Source organism: Lepidochelys kempii, chromosome 7 (genome assembly GCF_965140265.1).
Source record: "Lepidochelys kempii isolate rLepKem1 chromosome 7, rLepKem1.hap2, whole genome shotgun sequence".
NCBI classification, from domain to species: Eukaryota; Metazoa; Chordata; order Testudines; family Cheloniidae; genus Lepidochelys; species Lepidochelys kempii.
Window position 1 is genome coordinate 742,550 of NC_133262.1, and position 22,825 is coordinate 765,374.

General features: G+C 52.8%; 1 protein-coding gene across 7 annotated transcripts in view; it reads left to right on the top strand.

Moving 5' to 3' along the window:
• The window catches only part of MTMR14 (myotubularin related protein 14), a 55,356-nt gene extending 32,786 nt beyond the window's left edge, over positions 1-22,570 (top strand). For 6 of the 7 annotated variants that reach the window (XM_073350792.1, XM_073350787.1, XM_073350789.1 and 3 more), the window contains 6 exons: positions 482-552; positions 1,380-1,429; positions 1,637-1,775; positions 5,082-5,249; positions 17,641-17,796; positions 22,213-22,570. In XM_073350792.1, coding sequence (XP_073206893.1) covers positions 482-552; positions 1,380-1,429; positions 1,637-1,775; positions 5,082-5,249; positions 17,641-17,796; positions 22,213-22,393 — 765 coding nt within the window. In that variant the 3' untranslated portion in view covers positions 22,394-22,570. The remainder of the gene's footprint in view (positions 1-481; positions 553-1,379; positions 1,430-1,636; positions 1,776-5,081; positions 5,250-17,640; positions 17,797-22,212) is intronic. The other variant, XM_073350791.1, reaches the window with a different exon arrangement.
• Positions 22,571-22,825: the final 255 nt, after the last annotated feature.

A 22,825-nucleotide genomic window follows, 5' to 3' on the forward strand; every position in this document is an offset into this window, starting at 1 on the left:
GGGCACAGCCAGATCAGAGAGCAGGCTGTGCCGTGATATTTGGTGTTGGGGAGGTCACCGCTCTCCTGAGCGTCCCTATTCTTGGCAAGCTGCTGCTGAGTGACCCTCGCCCACTGGTGCTGCATTGGCAAGGATAGAGAAGCTGTCCTGGCCTTCTCGACTGGTGCGTGCCTGGGTTAGGAGCCTTCTGACATGCAATCTCCCAGCTGGCCCATTCAGAGGGCAAGGGAACCTCCCCTTGGTCAGGGAAGGGGGGGTGGCGCAGCGCCACACGGGGGACTTCCACACTCCGATCCACGGCAAGCCAGCAGCGGGTTCTGAGACAGAAGGCCCAAAATGTGACTGTGGCTAATGGTGGACATTGGTGGTAGATGTAGATGCACTGCTGCCCCCTCCCCTCAGCATCCTCCCCCCATTAAAGTAAGAGGCTGCAGCCCCTGTGGATTTTTCTCAAGCTTCTCTTCTCTCTTCCTTTGCTCAGATTTTCTTTTTCTGCTTCAATTTTCTGAAGCACATCACCTCTGAGGAGTTCTCTGCTGTGACGCTGCAGAGGTAAGGAGCTTGCGCCAGCTGCTGCCTGGACTAGAGCCAAGCGACTCGTTAGTGCTGTTACCATGGGGAGATGGAAGCCCTCGTGTCCTGGCCCACTTTCCCTTAATTTATTCTGCACTCAGAAGGCTGAAGAATGGGGCCAAGGCTTGTGAGGTGCGCACGTCACACTCAGAAAAGCTGCCCAGGCTGAAATGTGCTCTCCACTGAATGAAGTGTCTGGGGGGTCCATTAGCCCGGCTGAGCCGATGGCCGAGAGGGCTCTGACTCGCCTTCTGGCCCACAGCAAGTCCTGTCTGTGCTGCTGTAAGTCAAGGGCCTTGGGGGAGGAGAGATGGCTGAACAATAGCCCCTCGGTGTGTAGAGATGGCAGGAATCCAGCCCCTCCTGGGGGAGGCTTCTAACGACTTTAAGCCTCTCTGCATAGGGTTTTGCCGGGTCCCTCCAGGCTGCAGGAGCTGAGCGCTCTCCTCCCTTCCCACCCCAGCTGGGAGTGGGGGTAGAAGCATGTCCGTTACCATCACCCCAGCCAGGGACTGCTCCGGGTCGGCTCCTCATTCACTGCCCCCGTCCCTGGAAGGGGAACACTGGGACCCAAAACACTCCAAACACCAGTTCTGTCATGTGCCAGGCGAGCAGAGGGACAAGCCCCATTCTGTTTGCAACCTTTGCTGCCGTGACGGAAGGCAGAGGGCGTGAGGGCTAGGGACAGGTCGAGGGTCAGTTAGTGCTCTGGGATCCCCTCTTCGCTCTCCTGGCCTGGCCTGGCAGGATGGCAGCGGACATCCCCATGGCTCTGATCCTATGTAACTGTTTCCTTTTCCCCCCAGGAGGAAGAGCCTGCTGCCTGGCTTCACTGTGGAAGAGATCTGCATGCTCAGTGAGTGCTATCCCGGAGCGCTGGCCACTCCCCTGGGTGTGCATAAGGAGCTCAGGGCTGAGTGGGTTTGTGGGGGAAGTGCCACGAGGTGTTCGCATGAAGCCCTTGGGCACCAGCAAGGGATTGGGATGGGAAGTAGGATGGGGACATGGCTAATCAAAGGCTTCCAGGCTTGGCTTCAGTCTTCTTCTGTCTTCCTTCTTGCAGAGCAGAGGGATCGGGGCAGCACCACAAGCCTGAGCAGTGACTTCTCCCTAGTGCTGGAGAGTTCACCAGGAGCATCTGGGAGCTTCACCTCTGAGGTGGTGGAGCTGATGCCAGCTGGCACGCAGACCCAGGCCGCTTGGTAAGAAGCCACCCAAGCACCTGGCCAGGGCATAGCAGGCAGGGGCAGGTTCAAGGTGTTGCCTTATGCAGTGCTCAGAAGGTGGCGTATTGAGCAGGGAGTTGCCATCCCCTTGCTGAGCGCCCACTCCATGTGGCACAGGGACCAGCAAGACACTGCGGAGAGAAAGAAGGAAGGAATTCAGCTGTGAGTAGTACTAACCCAGACCCGTGCTACAGAGCTCCAGGGCCTTCTGTTACAGCAGGTCCTGAAAATGCTCCTGCCATGAGGGGCTGCCTTGTGCTTCTGCAGGAGGCCTTCGCCTACAGCCTGGCCAATGATCTGAGGACAGAGCAGCTGCTCTGTTTGTTTCTGAAATGCACTGAAATCACATCAAAGCCAGTTGTTTCGGGCAGTCTTGCCCACTGCGGAGCTGCGGGTCCGTTTGCCCCAGTGGTTCCATACCTGGAGTGGCTTTCTCACTTCCCATTAGTGACTCTGCATCTCACAGGGGACTTGGGTGAAGAATGATCCCTCCAAAAGCAGGACTTCTTGGAGCAGGCCTCCCTCCCCGTGCACCCAGCTGGCATCTCCTCCCACTTGCGCAGAGTGGTGATGCCAGCTGGAGCCGGGGTTAACCCCGTACAGTGGGCCGCCCAAGCTAAGAGCAGCCTCTGTAAAGCCAAGTGGCTGGCCTGCGGGCAGAAGCTGGCTAGACTGTTACTTACAGCTCTTGAAGATGGCTCCGAAAAGATTGCAAAACACTGACCACTTCTCCTGAAAAGTGACGGGAGAGAGTCTCTCCTAGATCTGGTTACCCTGTGGCTGGTATGAAGCCACAATGGTGAAATTGGGGTCAGGAAAGGGCGGGTATCTGGCAGGCTCATTGTTGTAGGGGCAGCTGGGATTGGGGATTTCAGAGCCTTTCTCTGGGATTGCCCCTCTGAGTTTAATTTTTTTCTCTCCTCTCCCGAAACGCGAGCAGCAGTGCTATTTTGTGCTGCAATTATTTTAAATTAAATTTGGGCTGTGCTTGGGGCGTCTGGAGACGCTCTGGGGGAGAGTAACCTGCGGCACGCTTCTGGCAGCCCAGGCTTCCTCACGCCTGGTGCAGTGAGATGTTTAACGAACCTGAGGACCATGAGAGCAGGGATGAGAAGCCTGAAACAGCGCACTTGTATACCTGACCTAGTGCAGGGTCACCTCTAACACAAGCGACTGGCTGTCCACTGCAACTCGACCGCGACAAGTACAAAGCAGCTCCCCCACCCCAGGGCTCTGGGTAATGGCCAGTACTTCATAGGACCCACAACAGTAGGCCACAGACTCAAAACCTGAATAGCATTGTTCGTCCCCCAGGCGCTTCCTGCTGAAGCAAAACATGGACTAGCCAGGATGCACTGGGAAAACTAGAGGAGGAAACAGCTGCTGTTCTTGTGGGGTTGACTCACACTTGTGTGTTTTTTGCTTCGCTCACTTACTGTGGGTGCCGGGGGGCTGGGGCGTTGCTGTGGGTGCCAAACAATTCGGCGTACATGCGTTCTGCCAAACGCCAGGCACTCCTTGCTTAGCTATACATGGAGATCCTTGCAGGTTATGCAGGGAGGAATGTTGGCAGAGCGTTGATGTGAGGTCCATAGCACGCCGTTAGCGGCTGAGGTGTGGGACATCTGAGACTTGGTCTACACTAAATGTCTAGATCAACATAAGTACTTGCTCAGAGGTGTGAAAAAACTGAACACCATCGTTGTGCCTGCCTCACCCCCAGACACAGCTTGGTGGACAGAAGAATGCTTCTCAGCCTAGCTACTGCCTCTCGGGAGGTGAAGTTCCTCCAGCAACGGAAACCCTCCGTGGCTGTGACAGCAGCATTGCTGGGGCACCCCAGCTATGGCACGGGAGCCCCCATGGTGCAGACAAGCCCTTGGGGGGTAAAGGGAGGACACAGGGTTCTCCTCCTCTGCACAAAGAGATGGGTTTAGCTGTGGATTCTCTGCTGTCTGTGCTTGTGGTCTCTTTGGAAGCCAGGATGGCCACACTAGCTTGTAGGGGTCCTTGGATTTAAAACCTTCCTTCAGGGCTCTGCCTGCCCCAGTTCTTGTCACCATATGGGGCATTTCATTAGCTCTGCTGGTTTGCACTGAGGACAACACTACAGTACCAGCAAGAGAGTAAGGGCTAGAGAGGGTTTTGGCCAACTGCTTGTCGTTTGGGAGAATGGAGCTGGCACTCCTGCCAGAAAATCCTTGGTGTCTGAGGGGAACCCTGATTGACTTGCAAGGCTGGGGGATCAGTTCAGAACTCTCCCTTCGTGGGCAGGCATGTAAGGGAAGCAGTAATGGCTGTCAGCCGGGAGGCAGTGGTGGGCAGCAAACTGGACAGGAGTTTGGCATGTGGTCTGACTAGAAGAGGGGCAATGCAGAGACATGCCACCCACGTAGGGAGAGCAGCACTGTCTCGAGCTGTGATGCGGCTGCCCCCTGTCAGCAGGGGGCCCAAATGGAGGAATGTCAGAGAGGAGTGACCGTGATCAGAGGCCTGGCACGGCTGGCTGACTTGTTCTGTCCTCTCGGATCCCTCACCTCTGAGCTGCTTACACAGGTTTATTCCCCTGGATATGTCTACGCTGCTGTGAAACCCCCACCACTGGCCTGCGTTGGCTGACTCCAGCTCTTGGGGAAGTAAAATTGCAGTGTAGACGTTTGGGCTCAGGCTGCAGTCCAAGCTCTGGGTCCCCATGAGGAGGGAGGGGTCCCTGTGCCCAAATGTCTACACCTCAATTTTACAGCCCCGCAAGCTGAGTCAGCTGACACGATCCAGCTGCAAGTGTTTCATTGCAGTGCAGGCGACCCCTTCATGACAGCACTGCACGCAGCTATGGGCGTTCACTGGAGAATTGCCATTCGACTGGAGTCGTCTTTCCCCAGAGACGTGCTGGGAGGCCTGGCGCTTAGGGCATGTTAAAATGAGATGGGGCAGGACATTAGGATGGTCCCGGATGGGCCGATCCTGGCCTGGCCCCTGGGTGATGGGCCAAGGTGGCCTCTTGCTCCCTCTCTTCTCTGACATGCCACACTCCAGAAGTGTGAGCTGGCTCGAGGGGTGGGGGGGGGGAGGGCAAGAGCTCAGAAGATGCTGGGGGCAGGGCACATCTGTCTGGCAGACTCTGCTGGTGCAGTTACACCTGACTAATTTGTTCTCCTGGGCTTGGAGGGAGCTGAATCTCTGTAGTTGGGGGCGGGTGAGGGGGGAATCTCTGCCCTGAGGTGGAATGGCTTCTTGCATGGGGAAGCTGACTTCTCACCCAGGGCTCCTGTTGTCCTGCAGGAGGAAGAGTCGCACATCCTCTCCCCAAACAGTGCTCTGGAGCCGGACCCCACAGTCTGAAGACAGACTGCCTTACCAGGAAGCAAAGTCCTCTAGCTCCTCCTCCTCAAACCATTCGGACACCTTCCTGAGGGTCGGAAGCAGCCCACTGGAGGTCCCGAAACCCAGGTGAGGTGCACCAGAGCAGACCATTTCTTAGCAAAATGAAGGTCAGGTTTAGGGAAGGAGAGCTGTATTCATGCTGCTCTGAAGACCTGGAGTGCAGTGGGTTCAGAGACTGAAGCTCAGAAGGGGGCCATTATCTGTATAATACAGGCCAGAGAATTGCTCCCGGTGATTTTTGCCTCAGTCCATATGCATGAATAACATAAGTGTGCGGAGGCAGAGCTGGTGATGGTGGTCCCACCTGACCTGAACTGCATGCCAGTCTCAGCCCCGCTGATTCCGTCAGTACAGGGTCTCTGGTCTCTCCCGCCTGCATGCTCAGCTCTCCCGATGCTGGAGGTGCGCTCTGTGCTTGGCAGTGAGTGTTCAGTATGTGCACAGGAGACTTGAAGTTAAGTGTCATGTGGCGGGGGAACGGGGACCTGCTCGAACTGAACTGCACCCATTGACATCTGAGTCTGTTCCCCTGAACCCCGGGGTGCCTATGGCAGAGGAAGATGTAATTGCTAAGAGCAGGCAGTGAGGCTTGCACAGCACAGGGGCTCGGCCTACACGTCGGGCTGTGTGGTGGCTGTGCTTTCCCACAGTGCAGGGGGGCATGGTGGGAAGCCGGGGGTTTGCCAGGACACAGGCTAAAATCAAGTGAGTTGCTTTCCATAATGAAGGGAATTCCAGCAGCCTCGAGTCTGATCACTGCCTTTCTGCAGCACCAGCGAGCTGGGGTACTTGGGAGGGGAGTCTGGGGAGCAAGGGATGGAGAGGAGGAACCTGCATGTTGAGGGACTCTGTGTGTTGAGGGCCTGTGAGGGATAAGATGTTGTTAAGCCCTTGTTCACTATTATGTGGGGTTTCCTGCTGAGTTGTCGCTGGTGACTCCCATCACAACAGCCGCCATTTAAATTGTATTGACCTCTCCTCAATCTAGTGAAACAGAAGAAAAACAGGTAGAGCCTTTAATTGCACTTGGTGTGTGTGTGGAGTCCGTGTTACAGAGAGAAACCACTGACCGTCTCTGAAGGGTCCTCTCTGTGCCGCAGGCGGTCATTTTGATGGTCTCAAGCTGCTGCTGTTGTTTTGTCTTGAAATGAACAGGCGACGGGAAGATAATGGCCCAAGGGGAGGGGGAAATAGCAAAGACAAATACAGCTTCTGTATCTTGATGGCTGCTTTTGTTTGCAACCTCCCTGCTGGAGTAACAGAGGACCAGCGTAGCCCCTCACTGACGCTGGCTAAGCTGCCTCTCTGGTCACAGGCTCCCAGTCTGTTGTAAAAGGAGGCACTGTCTTGGCAGCTCAGCCAGACTTTTGCCTCTGTCTTATAAGAGGGGAAGGAAGAGAAACAAGGTCGGAGAAGGAAAAGTGACCCCGGGGAGGGATGACAGCAGGACCCCAGTGTTCAGGATTTAGCAAAAGCCAGTGCAGCTGATGTCCCTCCCTGGGTCTGTCTGGTAAGGATGCCTTTCCCACTCAGGGTGAATACCCAAGAGAGTCATGCTGGATTCTGCAGTCCCAAGAGATGGCCAGGCAGAGGCAGTAGCAACCAGTAGGGTAAAGTTTGTTCTGTCCATCCATCAGCCCTGCTGGTAGCTCTTTCTCTGCCCTGCTAAACAATGCCCAAGAAGGGGTGGCCGTCTCATGCCGTTAACTGGGACCAAGCAGAAGCACACTGAAATTTCCACTAGGAACATTCCTCCCCTTTCTAGAGTCTTCCAGCTCGTCATTATGCTGATCCGTGACTTCCCCAGGAGAACTCGGAGCACAGCTCTTCTAACGGGACACGTCCTGTTCATACTGGCTCCAGCCTGCTGCCTCGTGGAGACAGTTGTGTGTAATGGGCTGAGTTGGACTCTCGTTCCCTTGGACAATTGGAATATACAGGCTCCTGCACAAGAGCATGGGGTGGGGTGAACCGGGGCTGGACTCTGCAGTGGTAAATACTGGAGCCAGGAGCACAGGGGAGGGCATCAGTAATAAGGCTGAGGGGATCAAGACAGCTGTGTGCAGGCAGCTGGAATCTCTGCGCTTGGCCAGCAGCTCCAGCAATGTAAGGAGCCTTGACTTGGCTCCTTACCTTGATGCAGAAGCAGCTTGGATTTTCTCTTTCCCCCCCCCCCATGCCCTTGAAAGCCAGCTGTAAGCTCATGGCTGGGTGGCCCTAGGGAAAGGGGTGCAGTTTGCAGGGCAGCAGTTGGTCTAGTCCTCTGGCTCCAGTTACACTGCTCCAGCTCCCACTTCCCTGCTGAATCCAGCCACCCCTTGGTCCATACACAGCCTGCCTGCCTTCTCCAGGGATTGAGCTGATCACTACTGGACTAGCTGGGAGCATGGTCCAAAGACACCCACCTAATTAGAGACTGACATGGCTGGGGCCTTCCCCTTGCCCGGAATTCCATGAATGGTGTCTGCGTGTCCTGTGGCTGGGGAAGGGAAGGGATTGCATCGCAGCACTCAGCACGGCTAGTTCTTCCTCTGGCTATGTGAATCCGGGTCACATCCAGTCACAGAGAGTCTGTCGCAATCTCCAGCTGAAGTTGTACCTGGAGACTGGGGGGAACGTACATTTGAATGCAAAATAGGCAATATTATTTCCTATATAGTGTGTTTCACCAGTAGATGTCAAAGTGTTTCCCACTCATCAATGTACTTATCCCTGAGGCACAGAGAAGCTAAGTGACTTGCCCCAGGTCACAGGGAAGTCCCTGGCAGAGCGGGAAATTGAACCCAGGGCTCCTGGGGCCCAGGCCAACATCCTATCCACTGACCTGTCCATCCAGCATCACTGTGCTGGAGCGAGAGGAGCATATGTGAGAGGAGAGCAAGGAGGAAGCCCTTTCCCTTGTCCCCTTATGAACAGAGTTAAGCAGCCAGATACTTGGCTGGAGTATCCTCATGGGAGCAGCTGGAGTCCACTGGCTGACCATGCTGCCAGAAATGCTCTTGTCTCTACAGCGGGAGGCTGGTTCCTGGGGAAGGTCTAAGCTGAGGAAACAATTGCACTTGACTATCTAATCCTCTGGCCATGTGGTCATGGCAACAAAACACTTATCCCGGCAGCAGCAGCAGGGGAGAAATGGACTGTTCCTAGTGGGCCAACAGCACTTCAAGCCGCTAATCCCCGTTGTTCCAGGTGCAGCCGGAATGGAGAGCAGAGTAATGCTGACTTGTCATGGAGGCAGGGGAAGGGCACCTGAGCAGAACACCTAAAGATTGAACGCCAGGATGACCCTTTAGGTGTTTCCACTGGGGCATCCTAGAGGGAAATGTTGCATATGTTACACTTGGCCAGTGTGTGGGCTCCTCCAGGGGCTGGATCACAAGAGATTTGCCCTGGAGCTTCTGTCATACTAATAATGTGATTAGTGGCCCATGACCCAGTTTAAAGGCAAAGTCAGATGTCAGGTCTCTGGCTGACAGAAAACCACTTCCCACCACATCTCTGCATAGGGTGTGCTTCCCAAACTTGCTAGACATGTCTGTGGAGATGCCTTGGATTTATTTGCAGAGCAGGACACGATGGTCTCTCCAGCTGAATGCTTTGTGTCTAGAAAGCAACACAAGTTGCCTCTAACTCCTTGTGCCCATGTGGATTGAGCTGTAAATACAGTGCGCTTGAGCTCGTGTTTCACACTACTTCTGGGAGGAGTAGCTGGTGAAGCTGCAGAGAAACGCAGTGTGTCTGCGTTGGGCCATTGACTCGCAAGCACACACATCATGACGCTGGGTTAGCAAACTGGGTAAACTTTGCCTGTGTTTGTATTGTGTCTGTTAACCAGCCCTGGTGTGCTGTGTTCGGTCGTGAGGCAAGGAATCCGGGGTTCTGGCAGCTGTGTGAATCACAGGAAACGCTAGCTCTAAATGCTGCTGCAGCCAGTTCAGTAATGTGCGCTGACTGCACAGAGCAGCACCCCCTGGTGTGGCTACGCAGTGGGATCTGTGGATGCTGTAGTTGGTAACCATAATGTATTCTGTTTGGCCAGCACTGGGAAATTTTTCTCACACTTGCTTTGAGGTGCTTGGTAGCTAGAGGTTTTACCATGTCTGTGCTGGGCATCTGTCATTCTCTATGTCCTAAAGGTGTTAGAAATCAGGCCCAAAACTTGCCAGGACCAGGACTGAAATATCTGCAGAAGGAAATGAGGAGTTTTTCCAGAACTGAAGCTCTGATTACGCTACAAATTGAACTGATACTGTGGCTAAGAGTGTGAAGTTGCCAAGACCCTGACTGAGGTCCCAGAAGACTGGAGAAGGGCTAACATTGTGCCCATCTTTAAAAGGGGGGGGAAAGGAGGAGCCGGGGAACTATAGACCAGGCAGCCTGACCTCGATACCCGGGCAGCGACGAGAGCCACGTATCAAACATTCCATGTGCGAATACTGGGAGGACAGAGGGATGATCACCAGCAGCCACCATGGATTTACCAAGAACAAACCCTGCCAAACCAGCTTGATTTCCTTCTTTGACAGGGTAACTGGTTTGGGAATGCGGTGGATATAATATACCTGGCCTTCAGCAAGGCTTTTGACAGTCCCACAGGACATTCTGATAAGTAAGCTGGAGAAAAGCAGGCTTGACAGAACTACTGTTAAATGGGTACATAATTAGTTAAATGACTGCAAACAAAGAGTAACTATTAATGGAATGATGTTGGGTAGGAGGGAGGTCTCAAGTGGGGTTCCACAGGGATCTGTTCTGGGTCCGGTGGTGTTTAACATCCTTATTAATGACCTGGATGTAGATACAGAGAGCAGACTGATCAGGTTTGCAGATGACACAAAGCTGGCAGGGGTGGGGGGAGGTTGCTAGTACTTTGGAGAATAGATCTAAAATTCAAAGGCATCTTGATAAATTGGAGAACTGTGCTCTAGAGAACACAATGACATTCAGCAAAGACAAATGTAAGGTGCTACACTTAGGGAAGAAAAACCAAAGGCACAAATACAGAATGGAGGGAAACTGGCTTGGCAGCAGCACTGCTGAGAAGGATCTGGGAGTTGTGGTGGATCAAAGCCTCTGCATGAGTCAACAGTGCAGTGCTGTTGCAAAAAAAGCAAATGCAATTGTAGGTTGCATTAGCAGAGGCATAGCATGCAAGTCATGGGAGGCGATGGTATCATTCTATTCAGCCCTGGTGAGACCTCAGCCGGAGTAGCGGTGTCCAACTTTGGTCACCAGTGTATAGAAAGGATGTAGAGAAACTGGAAATGCTCCAGAGGCAAGCGACAAAAATTATCAAAGGGATGGAATGCAACCAATATGAGCAAAGGCTGAAGGAACTGGGTATGGTTAGTTTGGAAAAGAGATGGGGGGATATGATAGCGGTCTTCAGATACTTGAAAGGCTGCCACGAAAAAGATGCAGAAAAGTTGTTCTCTTTTGCCACCAAGGGCAGGACAAGAAGCAATGGGTTCAAACCATAGCATAGCAGATTTAGATTAAAGCCAAGAAAAAACTTCCCCTAACTGTAAGAACAGTAGGACAGTGGAACAGCCTGCTTAGGGAGGCTGTGGAAGCTCCTTCCCCGGAGGTTTTCCAAAGGAGGCTGGATAGCCGTCTCTCTTGGATGGTTTAGACACAACAAATCCTGCACCTTGACAGTGGGTTAGACTAGCTGACCCTTGTGGTCCCTGCTAACCTGTGGGTCTGTGATTGGCATGTGGCTTATGCTGCAGGGGGATTGTGCTCATGCCGTACTGTGCTCCAGGATGCTACAGCATTAAGAAGACTGGTAATAGGTGCCTGAGATTTAGCCAATATTGTAAATGCCACTAGCTGCCAAGTGCCGCTTGCCAGCCGTTTCCATCCGAGGGCTGGAAGGGGCTGCAAGAAACCTGCCTGTCCTACCTCTGAAATCGATGCTCTCGGCCAGTTTGTGATTGTTTTAACCTTCTGAAGAGCATTAATACTTTGCAGCTGAATTTGGTGATGCTTGCACTAGTGTAAGGGTGCAGGGAAATGCAGCCTCTTCTCCAAATGGTTTATAACTACATGGACAAATGGCATGTGAAGAAGGCAGAAAAGGAGTGAGATGCAAGCCAAGCAGCCAGGCTGGCTGACACGAGTCTGCACGCTTTTTGTAGAAGAGGAGCTAGTCTTGGCTGCTCCTCTGCTGAAAGCCTCGACTCCCTCCTTGCAGGCGGAGGCTGCATGCTCAGGAAGCCAGAGAGAGCGTTCTGTGGGGAAAGGTGCTGCACGGGGAGCCATGACCTAATTACATGGAACCATTTTAGGGTAGCAGTTGCTAGTTTGTGGCCCACCTAGGGAGCCAGCAGACTTAATCGTCCTGCTGCACTTGCGTAAAGGGACAGCCGTGCCCCTCCTCTTTATATTCTGTCTGTCGTGTCTCACTACCCTGTCTCTTATTTCTGAGGGATTCTCCTCCAACGCGGGGGGGTCTGAGGCTCATTTTCATCCTAGTGTCCCCTCTCCACCATCAGATGTTTGTGAGAAGAGCGCAGCTCTGATGCAGATCCTGCTATGATACCAGATAGTTGTGTGCACCCCCTGCAGACAGCTTTGTTTCTAAACGAGCGAATCTCTTGCCCTCTTCGGGCTTGACGCTCGCATGCCACCCAGTCTCCCCTCTCCTTCTCTGTGGGGTACACTTCTGTACCCCACTGCTCGTGACAGGGGCTGTGAGACCTGCCGGCCGTCCCCCTCCTCACCTGGGTGCCTGTGTTTTGGGAGTGCTTTGTCCCTCTTTCCCAAGTGCTCTAGGGATTATTTCAGTTCTTTGACATAGTTAAAGCTGTGGGGCCAGTGCAAACCTGAATGAAATAGTAAAATAAACGTGGGCTGCTGTGCCCCCACCAGTCACTTTCCATGTAATTAAAAACTACCCTTGGCTCGATGAGCCCGCGCAGCAGGGAGTCTCAGAATCCAGGAATCTTGCTTCAGAATTTAGGTCCAACTGGGTCTTTATTATTTATGCTTTAGGTATTGTATCAGGTGACTGCCTGACATATTCCTGTTGAACTAACATCTCAGTCTGGGATACTCGTTCCGTACGCCTGCCACCACCTCTCTCTTTAGTGCTTAGCCAAGAAAGAATGGATTCGTCACAGGAGAAGAGGATGTTTGTAAAGCTCCTAGATGGAACATGGAGGCCCAGGAAGTCGAGACAGTTGGGAAGTAGATTGGGGTACGAGGAGTTTCCAAAAGTTCAACTTTGGTCATTCCATCAAAAATCAAAAGGCCATCATGGGATTTCCAGGGCCCTTATGAGCTACAGCCATGGAACTTGCTGCATTAAGGCATTATGGATGGCTGATTACAACTGGGAATAAACACTTGAAAGCCACAGTTTCTATCTGGGGTCGCCAAAAGGTTAGTCTGGCAATTTACAAAAATTTTACAGCTGTCTTCCAAAAAGTGGCCATGTGTGGTTGGGTAAAAAAGATATGCAGCTGTTACCAACTTTAACTGATTTTAGCCAAGAAAACTCTTGGAGAGGAATGGCTGCTTAGGCATTGGTGCTGATGGTCAGGCCTTCCCACAGGGCATGTGTGACGAAGTGGGAATGTTCTTAATGTTTTCTCTGAATACCGTGTGGGTGCCTCAGTTTCCCCTATGCATTTCTTAAGTATCTAGGTGGGGGGATAAGGGGGTGTGATTGTGGCAGAGCCCTAGAGGGCCTGTGTGATGGTGTCTGCACAGAGAATGGCAACTTACCCTGTCTCCTGGCAACTGATGGCCTGGGGCCCTCCCCTGCAAGGTGCCACCTGAAGGTGTTGGAGAACAAAGAGATCAGGTGGCCTCCTGGCCCGGAAGAGAGACAAAGGCCAGAAGAGGGGCTGGAGGGAGTTTCAGTTTGGAGCTGGCTGGGAAGACGGGGTGGGGGAGGCCCAGAACTGGGGTCTGGGTTCCCTGCCCCCCAAGATGGACCTGACTGAGGGGTCCTGTTCTCTGCACCTACAAGCTCTGTGTTAGACCATGTCCCTGTCGTCTAATAAACCTTCCGTTCCGCTGGCTGGCGGAGAGTCCCGGTGAATCGCAGGAAGTGGGGGTGCAGGGCCCCGACTCCCCCTCACTCCCTGGCAGCATGTTGCTCTACTTGTTTTATTATCCACATCCCTTTTATAAGGAAAGGAGTTGGAGGGCTACTGTGATGGAGTGGGGATGTGCCACTCAGAGCATCCAGACCAAGGTCTGCCAAAAGCCAGACGTGTACTCATCGTCGTAGGAATATCCCAATTCCTGTAGCAATAGTTAGCAAAAGCACAAATCTGCCTATTGTAGACGGAACCTCAACCTCAAACCTGATTGCAGTGTGCAGGGCTGGCTTTCTGACTTGGAGCTTCTGGAGTGGCTAGGATCTGCTCTACCAGAGGAGAAATTGATGTCTGGAGCTGCACTCTACCTAGCTTAAAAAACAAGTGTTTGGGCCACTTCTCTGACATTCTTAGGGCTACGAACCGCTGTTTCTGTTTCAGCAGAACCACAATTGGAGGGTGGCTTCCTGTCTGTCCTCTATGCCAGTTCCATTCCAATATCTTTACTGGAAGATACTGAACTTCTGAGCTCTGAACTTCTCCGTTTCCTGTACAGAGCTTTTGTGTGGCAGCACAGTAGTAGGCACGTGAAATGGAAATGAGATTCTTCCTTCTGGTAAATCAGCAGCAGATGAGCCTTCAGCTAAGTAGCGAAGACCCTGACCTTAGCAAGCAGAAGGAAGAAGTTCAAATTCTGGAGGATACAGCAAGAGTTGGGGGTGCAGCTGCTCTGGGGCAGTGGGACAGGCAGGATGGGCCATAAGGAGACTCCACACCATTGATCCAGTTCAAATTGTATTTGTCTCCCCCTTGGCCTTGGAGTTGATGCTTTGTGCTTTCTGTTGTCTTTTTCTTCTTTGGCCTGCAATGCCTCCTTTTAAGACCTCCCAAATACAAGGGTTTTAGGCACATCCTTGCACCATTTGGACACCTTTGGTCCCCACAAGACTAAAACCTAAAAGAGCAAATTGCTCCCTGGTGCAAGTGTTTTGGACATCAGAGTTCACAGCCATGAGGAGTCTGGCCCAGAATCTTCCTTGTCCATGTCACAGGTGGACTTGGAGAATCCATAGACATGCAGCCCCATTTTCCCTAGGAGCCTGCGAAGTCCTTGTGGCCACGTTGCTGTCATTCTGCTCCAGGCTTGTCCCTTCCGTTAGCCCTGGCCGGTGCTGAAGATGGCAGTGGCCTGGACAGAATTGCACTACTGGGCCACCACAACTACACCACAACAGCTGCTGTGTAGTTAGCTCCTCACTGCCTAGAGGCTTCCAAGAAGAAGGCTGAAAAACCTGCTGTACAGGGAGACTTCAAAGCTCTACCTATTCAGCTTACCAAAGAGAGGATTTGAGGTGACCTGATCATTCTGGAAGTACCTACGTGGGAAAGAGGCATCTGATACTAGAGGGCTCTTCAGGCTAGCAGACAAAAGCACAAGATGCAATTATTTGGAAGTTGAAGCTAGCCAAATTTGGGTTCAAAATAAGATGCAAATTTTTAAGTGGGGGTGATTAACCATTAGCCCAACTTCCCAAGCATTCGGGTGGTCGCTGTGACTCCAGGTTTGAATCTGTTTCCCCCTTCCCCCCCCCCCCCCATGGCAGGCTGTACAATCTCATTGTGGGTCTGCAGAGGCTATAGAACAAATGATTTTGGCAGAAGACTGTTCTTTACAGTCGCCCCTTGTTCTAGAGCCCCTGGCACATTCCTGTCTGCCTCCAAGCAGTCTCTTCTCTTCCCTCTGCCTCCAAAACCTTGGTGTGCCATTAGTCTCACTGCCCGGACGTCTTCTGCAGCTGGAATCATCTCACCTCGACGTGAACCTGGCCTTACTTAGCGACACCAGAGCACTCCTCTGTGTGTTCCCTGGTAACGCCCCTGCTGCACTTCATCACTGCCTCGCTCTCCCCTGCCTTACTGACCTCACGCTCAGATCCATCCTGGCTCCTCACCCTCGGCTCTTCTCTCACTAGCTGGTACCCGGCTCTCCCTTCTGTGCATTCATGCTGGGACTTGTCTCATCCATCTCCACCCTGGCTTCTTCTCAAACTCAGCCCCTCCAGAATAGATCTCCTCACCTTTCTGCCCAGCCCCTGCTCCTTTTGCCCGGCTCTATTGGCAACTCTCAACCCTTCCCATAATCCTGCTGTCATTTCACATGTCCCCTCTCCCCACAGCCAATTGCAAAGTCCTCTTGCTGCTTTGTCTAGCTCTAATTCACCGTTCCTTCTCCTGCCTGCAGTGCACCCTAGCTACTGTCACCTTCCTGGGTCTGGCCTCCCTGCCTCGGATTGCCCCTTATGCCCTCCAAAGGGACAGCTGGTGTCCCCTTCCTCACCTCTTCTCTGAATTCCCATTGCTATCCTGCCTCTTGCTACAGCCTTGTCCTCACTCAGATGCCAGCCCTCACCTGCAGTCCCACTCTCATTTCCCCTACTCCCCCTTGCTTCCTGTGTCCTTCCCAATCCTCTCCCCTCTTCTGGTTCTCAGCATTGTACTGTCCTCATCTGCCCAACGTCCTCTCTTCCTTCAGATCCCTGCTCCTTTCGCTCAAGGAGATCGAAGAGGGGAGGGGGAGAGTACCTCTCAACTGTGGCTCTGGGTATAAGGAGCTCCTTGAGGCTAGGGAATGGGATGTCCTTGTTATGGGTTTTCAAAGCACCATGTAAGTGTAGGCTTGGGGGAGCAAACTGGCTTCTTTACATTTGTCTCCTAAACCTTGTGCTTCAGTGACGCCCACCTGCCACAGCAGGGAATTCTTCCCTTTAGCAAATGTCACTCCGAACCTGGCTTTCATGTTTCGACCTGTGACATCTGAGTTCCAGTGCTCACCGGAAGCATCGGAGCGGGCTCTGCTCTTACCACCAACAGCTCTTACTGCTTGGATTCATGCCCTCTTTCCTGGGAACCAGGAGATTCTTCTTCCAACCTTGAAATAGTATCTTCATTCTCCAGAGAGGGTGTCCCCATAAACGCTTATCTGCTAGGACAGGAGTCCTCACCAGGGGGAGAGCAGCAGAATCCCTGGAAGATCAATGAACTGGAGAGTGTGGCGACAGGGTGGCCTTGGGTCTGAGTTCTATACATCTCTCAGCACAGGCACCCAGGTAAAAGGCACGTGATAAGCTTTAACAGCCAACCCCCATTCTGGGAGAAGCCTGTGCTAATTCTGAGCCATATTAAGAAACCAGAGGTTGTCGCATTGAGAACCAAGCAAGTGTCTCTGATATAGGTGTAATGGCTTTTAACAGCTGGAGACACACTATTCTCTGCATGTACTGGTGACCTTTAAGAATCTGGATGGTTACTGCTGGTCAAATGCAAACTCCAGCCTTTGGCAATGCCCACAGCTGCCCGAGCTCCAGGCTATGATGGCATTCTAATAGCCCAGGGATTTTTCTTCAATTCCTCCTTAGGTTGCTACTGTAAAATCAGCAAGTAAATGGCAATACCAGTTTTCTCTCCAGCTTCTCCCCCCCCCCCCCCCCCCCGCACCCACCAATCATGCTGTCAAACTCGGAACCACCTTCCAGGTTGCTGAGAACTCTGTGTCGTGGGCCATGTGTCTACACTGCCATGTTGCAGGGCCCAATGACCTTAGGCACTCCCGGGCGTCTGCTTGTGGAGATTGTCAGAGGAACTCCTCCAGTTCACTCATGTTTCCCTTTCTGGTAGGAGGCTGCATGCATTGAGTACATCCTCTTTCCTGGGCTCCTTTTCCTGTCCTTGGGGCCTTTTGCCTAACTGCCTGCTCCTGCAGCATACTGCTCCTGATGAGTGAATGAAAAGCATCTTCATAGGTCTTCAGTTCTGGGCTCGCTGGGCACTGGTGTGGCTGCTCTACCTTTTCCCCCAAGATCAGGTGTGTTCCCTCAGGGACTCGCATTCCACTGACTGCAGAAGCAGGGCTCTCGAGGACTTTCCCAAACAGTCTCCAGTATATGAAGGCACCAGACAAGCCACATTTGTATTCTCGAAGTCCCCGCAGTTGCATTTGGATGTGTTAACAGCAGAAGTGGGCTGTGGAGGGATGCCCTTTGTGGGGCAGTGTCCATTTTTCTGGTTCTGGGGTCAGGACGTGCTGTTGCATCTTGCTGGTGGGTTTCCCGGTTCTTGCATGATCCTCTGTTCCTTGCTAGCTTTGCTCTACCAGCTCACAAATGAATCTACTGCTTTCTCGGTCACAACCAGCTTGGCTTCTCCTTTTGCTTTTGGAAGGAAGGTTTGCCTTGTGCTATGTGCCAGAATCACTTGTCATCGCACCCTCACATCCAGCATCAGAACGTGCTGGCACAAATGTTGGCAGTCAACCCCACCGTGCCCACTGGCACAAGAGTTGAGCAGAAAAGCCTATGATTGCATGACTTCACTGACTGCCCCATGTCCCCTCTCTCTTTCTGACCCAGATCAGTGGACCACTCCCTGCCTGGATCCTCCGTTTCTACAGACTTTGGCAGCTGGCAGATGGTAACAGGGTGTGGCAGTATTCAGGAGCATGCAATCCTGAGCACAGACGCCGCTCTCCCTGGCAGCTTCCCGGATGAGCTCCCTAACAGTGGCCTGTAAGTGTGCTGAGCACAGAGGATGGCTCCCTGTGCATAACAGTTGACTGGCTATGAAACTGGGACAAGCCAGAGAGCTGCATTAGCCTCAAGAATCGTTTGGGCTACTGAAGTCTCCCCTGCCTTAACGCTTATCAGAAGTGCATTCTGCCACAGAGCACTCTGAGTTAAGCCACGGCATACGCACCACCAGGCTTGCTTAGTGTTACGTGAACTGTGCCCAGCCTTGAGGCAGGGAAAGGAATCCTGGGCTCTTCATTGGAGTCATTGCACTGTTTGGGCACAAGTTGGGAGAGAGGTTGCAGTTCTGCCATATAACACTGAGAGGGAATGGGAGGAATGAGTCAGGCCTGTTTCTTTCCCTGGATCCCACATAGCCTCTCTGGGTATGTCCACCCAGCAAGGAAGTACCCAGCTGGCTTGGACTCACAGGGCTGTTTCACTGCTATGTGGATTTCTGGACTCCAGCCCGAGCCTGGAAATCGACACAGCACTGAAACAGCCTGAGTCGGCTGGCACAGGCCAGCCGTGGGTTTTTCTTTGCTGTGTAGAGAGACCCTTTATCTCTACCACGTTTTAGAATCCTAGAACTGGAAGGGACCTTGAGAGGTCATCTAGTCCAGTCCCTGCACTCAAGGATTCCAGACCCTCCAAAACATTTGAGCTGCTGCTTTTTTTCCCCTTCCTTCCTTCCTTCCCTCCACCCTCTGCTTGACTTACAGCTGTCCACTTGCTCATGCCATATCGGAGCATGGTTCAGGGCAAGCCACAGTGCCAGATAAACACCTGACATTCGCTTCATAGAACTGAGGCGAAGCAAATGCTTTGCCCCACAGACAGCAAGTTATTTGTGAGGGACCTTCAAAGACATGAAATGCATTTTAATTGCAACTAAAAAATGTCAGCTGCTGTCTCTCCCTCTGAACTGTCAATCCAGTGACTGCACAGTGGCGGATGCAGTGTGTGCACTGAACTGTCAGCTAATCTTTACTGCTCTCGTTCTGCAGACATCTGCGCTGCTCTCTCCTAGCACCCTTTTAACGCCTCCTAAAATGGGGGGAGGTGGAGGGTTGGAAAACACGTTTCTTTTGAGACAAACTCTCCGTGCGACCAGCCCTGTTTGATGAAATGTGACCATCTATTGTCCTGCAGGCCAGAACCACAGCAGCAGCTTCTGTACCTTCCTGCACTGCCGCAAACCCTAAACTAACAGCCAGAAACCCTGGGAGGGATGCTGGGCACGACCTCAGAAAGGCATCTTCAACCACACAAGGTGGTGACAGTCCTCTTTTGCGAGGAGCACTCTATGTGGCTCTGAGATGTGATTGACAGGCAGGAAGGGGTGGGAGGAGAAATCTTGAAAGACCTAGTGTCAATGAATGACCATTTGAATGTACAGCTTAATTCATGTCTGTCCTTTGGTGAGTCGTCCCCTCCCTCCCCCCCCCCCCCCCGGGCTAGGGTAGCTGCAGTGTCTGGGAACGGGTAGCACTAAGCAGAGTGAGCCTCAGCTGCAGTCCCACATTAAGTCCTAGGTGGGTCTGGCCTCAAGACAGCTCAATCTCCTGGAAGTGTTGCCTCTGGTTTGGGATTTCAGTGTGACTTGTGGGTCCTGGCAGCGTCCCTCTGCTGCAGTGGACAGGTCTGCACCTGGAATCTGGAGCATGTGAAGTGCTCAGAGTGTAACTTCTGGGCCCAGCCAGGCCAAGGGCAATGGACAAGGGAGAATTGCTTATTTCCTCAGATTTGTATAATTGATTAACCACCGCTACCCCCAAAAAACTCACAACTGAAACCGTGGCCCTGATGTCCAGCTGCCTTGGGTTTCCATGGCTTTCAGACCCGTAACCTACTTAACCTCCACCTGGTGGGGCTAGACTGGCCATCTGGAATGGTCTGCCTCTGGGTCAAGTGGGGTAATCCAGGTGACTTCTCCAAACCTGATCTGGGGTTCAGGTCCTTACCTTCTCTGCTGAGTAGCAGCCTTTGTTGGGAACAGAGTAACAGCCGTGTTAGTCTGTATTCGCAAAAAGAAAAGGAGTACTTGTGGCACCTTAGAGACTAACCAATTTATTTGAGCATAAGCTTTCGTGAGCTACAGCTCACTTCATCGTGAGCTGTAGCTCACGAAAGCTCATGCTCAAATAAATTGGTTAGTCTCTAAGGTGCCACAAGTACTCCTTTTCTTTTTGTTGGGAACAGTTGCAGCTGTCTCTTAGTTCAGGATACAAACGAGTTTCCATTTTAATTCCCTCTGGGTATGGAGCTTGCACCTGATGGCTGAGCTTTCGCAGGCTTGCTCTCTGCTGACAGGACATTTTCCAAAGAGTCGTTACTCAGACTCTGTTGTGGGCCTCTACCACAAAGTCTCCAGTTTGGAGTTTTGGCCTGGACATAGTCTTGTCTCAGGCCCTGCATCCTCTTGCCCCCTTAGCTGGGGTTTAAACTTCCCGTGAAGCTTTAACATCTCCGCAGTATCCAAGTCTACCCTCTATACAGTGACAAACCTGGGGGCCTGGCTGAAAGCCTGCCTCAGCTCTTTGACTGCTCATCAGTGGCTGTGTACATGACTTAGTCTACAGCACTAACAAGCATTAGTTGACCTCTCTGTTGAAGGAAACCAGACCACCTATTTTTCCTTCAGAAATAAACGGGGAATCTAAATATGAAGCAGTCAGTAAAGCTGCGCAGGTAAGCAGCTGACAGTTGGGAGGTAAATACACGACCAGTCTAGATGCACAACCAAAGATGTGCCCTTGTTTCTGTGCTGCATGAGACAGTCTGATTATCTGAACACTAGGAGACTTTTGTCATATAAATATGTAATTCTTTTTTTTTTAATTTTAAGAAGTTGCCTTAATATCCTGTGCCACAGAGTTCTACAGGCTAAAGTATTTCCTCTGTATCTGTTAAGTGTGTTGCCTTCCAGCATGCCCTCCTGCTTGGCTTTTAGGAAAGTAACTAGCAGCGTAGTTGGCTGCCTCAGTATCACTTGGTGTTTTTAAGCCTCCCACCAGATCTCCCCTCTTGCTGCTGTTTCCGGACGAATGCTGTTGGCTGGGGGTGGTTAACACTTCCACTCACTAACTGTGCCAGGGGAGATCCAGCCAGGCGCTAGCAAGAATCAAGGGAAGTCTCTAGAGGAAGGTTTGTGCTCTGCCCTTGGCATAACCTTTGCAGAATGTCTTATTCTCTCCGGGAACCACGGCTCCATTGGTGGAGACACAGCAAGAACTGCTTCAATCCTAAACCCTAGAACAGCTGCCTTTGAACTGTAATCATTCTCATCGGGAATATCCTGTTATCTTCTCTCTCTGCCCCCGACCTGAAACTGTACCTAGAGCAGCTGGAGAGGAGAGCAGGTCCCAGGGGAACCAGGCCCTGCTCTAGGAGAGTGACGCAGACACAGCGCAGGCTTGCAGTGGAACAGATGTGAAAAATCTCTTCACTCTAGTGATTGTGGCTGGAACCCTCGGGGATTTCACCCCCTCACCCACCTCCCAAAATCCAACCTAGCTTATCCCGTGCTCAGAGCTGGCTGTACGAGGACGGGAGGTGAGAGGGGCAGAAGAAGTGGGAAATACCCAAAGATCACTAAATGCTATCACTGTAATCGTCAGTCCAGAAGGATCCCAATGCACCCAACTGCAACTCACTGCAGAGGAAGTGAAGCTTAGTAGTATCCACTTAAACTGCGTGCGGGACCCACTTAGGCTGGAATTTGGCCAGCATCCAGGGTCAAATCTGACCTGTGAACTCAGAAATGAAGTGTACCATTTTCCTCAGAAACTGCTCCTCCGGGCCTTGCAGATGCGGGCAGGAGGAGCAAAAAGTGAGGTATTGGCAAGGGACAAAATGTAGCTGGGTGAGACTTGGAGCTACACCCAGGTTCTGCCAGAGGCCGGGAGCTGCAGGCCCAACCGCTGAGGCCAGCGTGGACCAAGGGAGACAGTTTGTGATACTGTCTGCTGGGAGGTCTGGGACTGTTGTAAAAACGAGGGATGTGATGGAGGGGGGTTGGGTGGGGGAGGGAAGCAGAGAGAAGGGCTGGTTCTGCTGCCTTCATAGGGGGGAGAATGCAGCACTGTGGCCCAGGTGCTGGAGAGCTGGGGCTTGGAACCTTGAGACGAGGCTGGCATGGGGCCAGGACACCAGCCCGGATCCCCTACTCTAGCACCAGCTGCCAGGGACTGGTTAGTAACAGGTTCTACCCCGGAGAACTATTCTGCTGCTAACTCCCTGGCTTGGAGCTGTGTGGTGTTAGCTGGCAGGTTGCAGCCAGACTCGGTCGGGGGCTGTGGGGTTCCTGCCTTGCTGGGGGAAGGGCTGATGTGTACCCATGGTGGGGTACGGCTGGGGCTAGCTAGCTAGCTCCAGGGAAGGCTGCTGCTGACCCCTCCCCCTTCTGTCTTGCAGGCTGGTGCCAGTGGCAGGCCGAGAGTCCCGGCTGGAGGAAGTGCGCTCTGCTTTCCTAGCCACCTACAGCAGCACCATTGGCCTGAAGGCTGTGCCATCCAGCCCCGCCGGAGCCCTTGGGGGCCTGCTGGAGCAGTTTGCACGGGGCGTTGGACTGAGAGGAAGCAGTAGCACCCTCTGAACATGTTGTACACTTGGACTGGCTCCTAGGTGTGTCCAGCAGCAGAAGGAACCTGAAAGACATGCAAGGGGCAGAGCTGCCCCTTGGGCCTGTCCTGCCGCCTGCACCAGGGGCTCTGCCCCCGGCCAGCCCTGACTGGTTGTGACAGCCCTTTTCAGTAAAGGCATCTGCACCCCTGCCTTTGCCCTGCCTCTGGTTTTAGGCCGTGGCAGCAGTCGGGGAGAGGGGGGGCCTTGGGGGCTGGGTGCTTCTGTTTGCTTAGCATCCCATGTTGTCTGAGTGGGACCTGAGCCTGGTGCCTGGCTGGCAGATGATCTTTGCCTGAGTCTGCTTAGGCTATCTTGGCCACTAGGCTGAGCTCAGGCCGGATCCTGGCAGTGGGGCTGTGTGCCATGGAGCATATGGACGTGGGCAGGGCTGCAAATAGGGGTG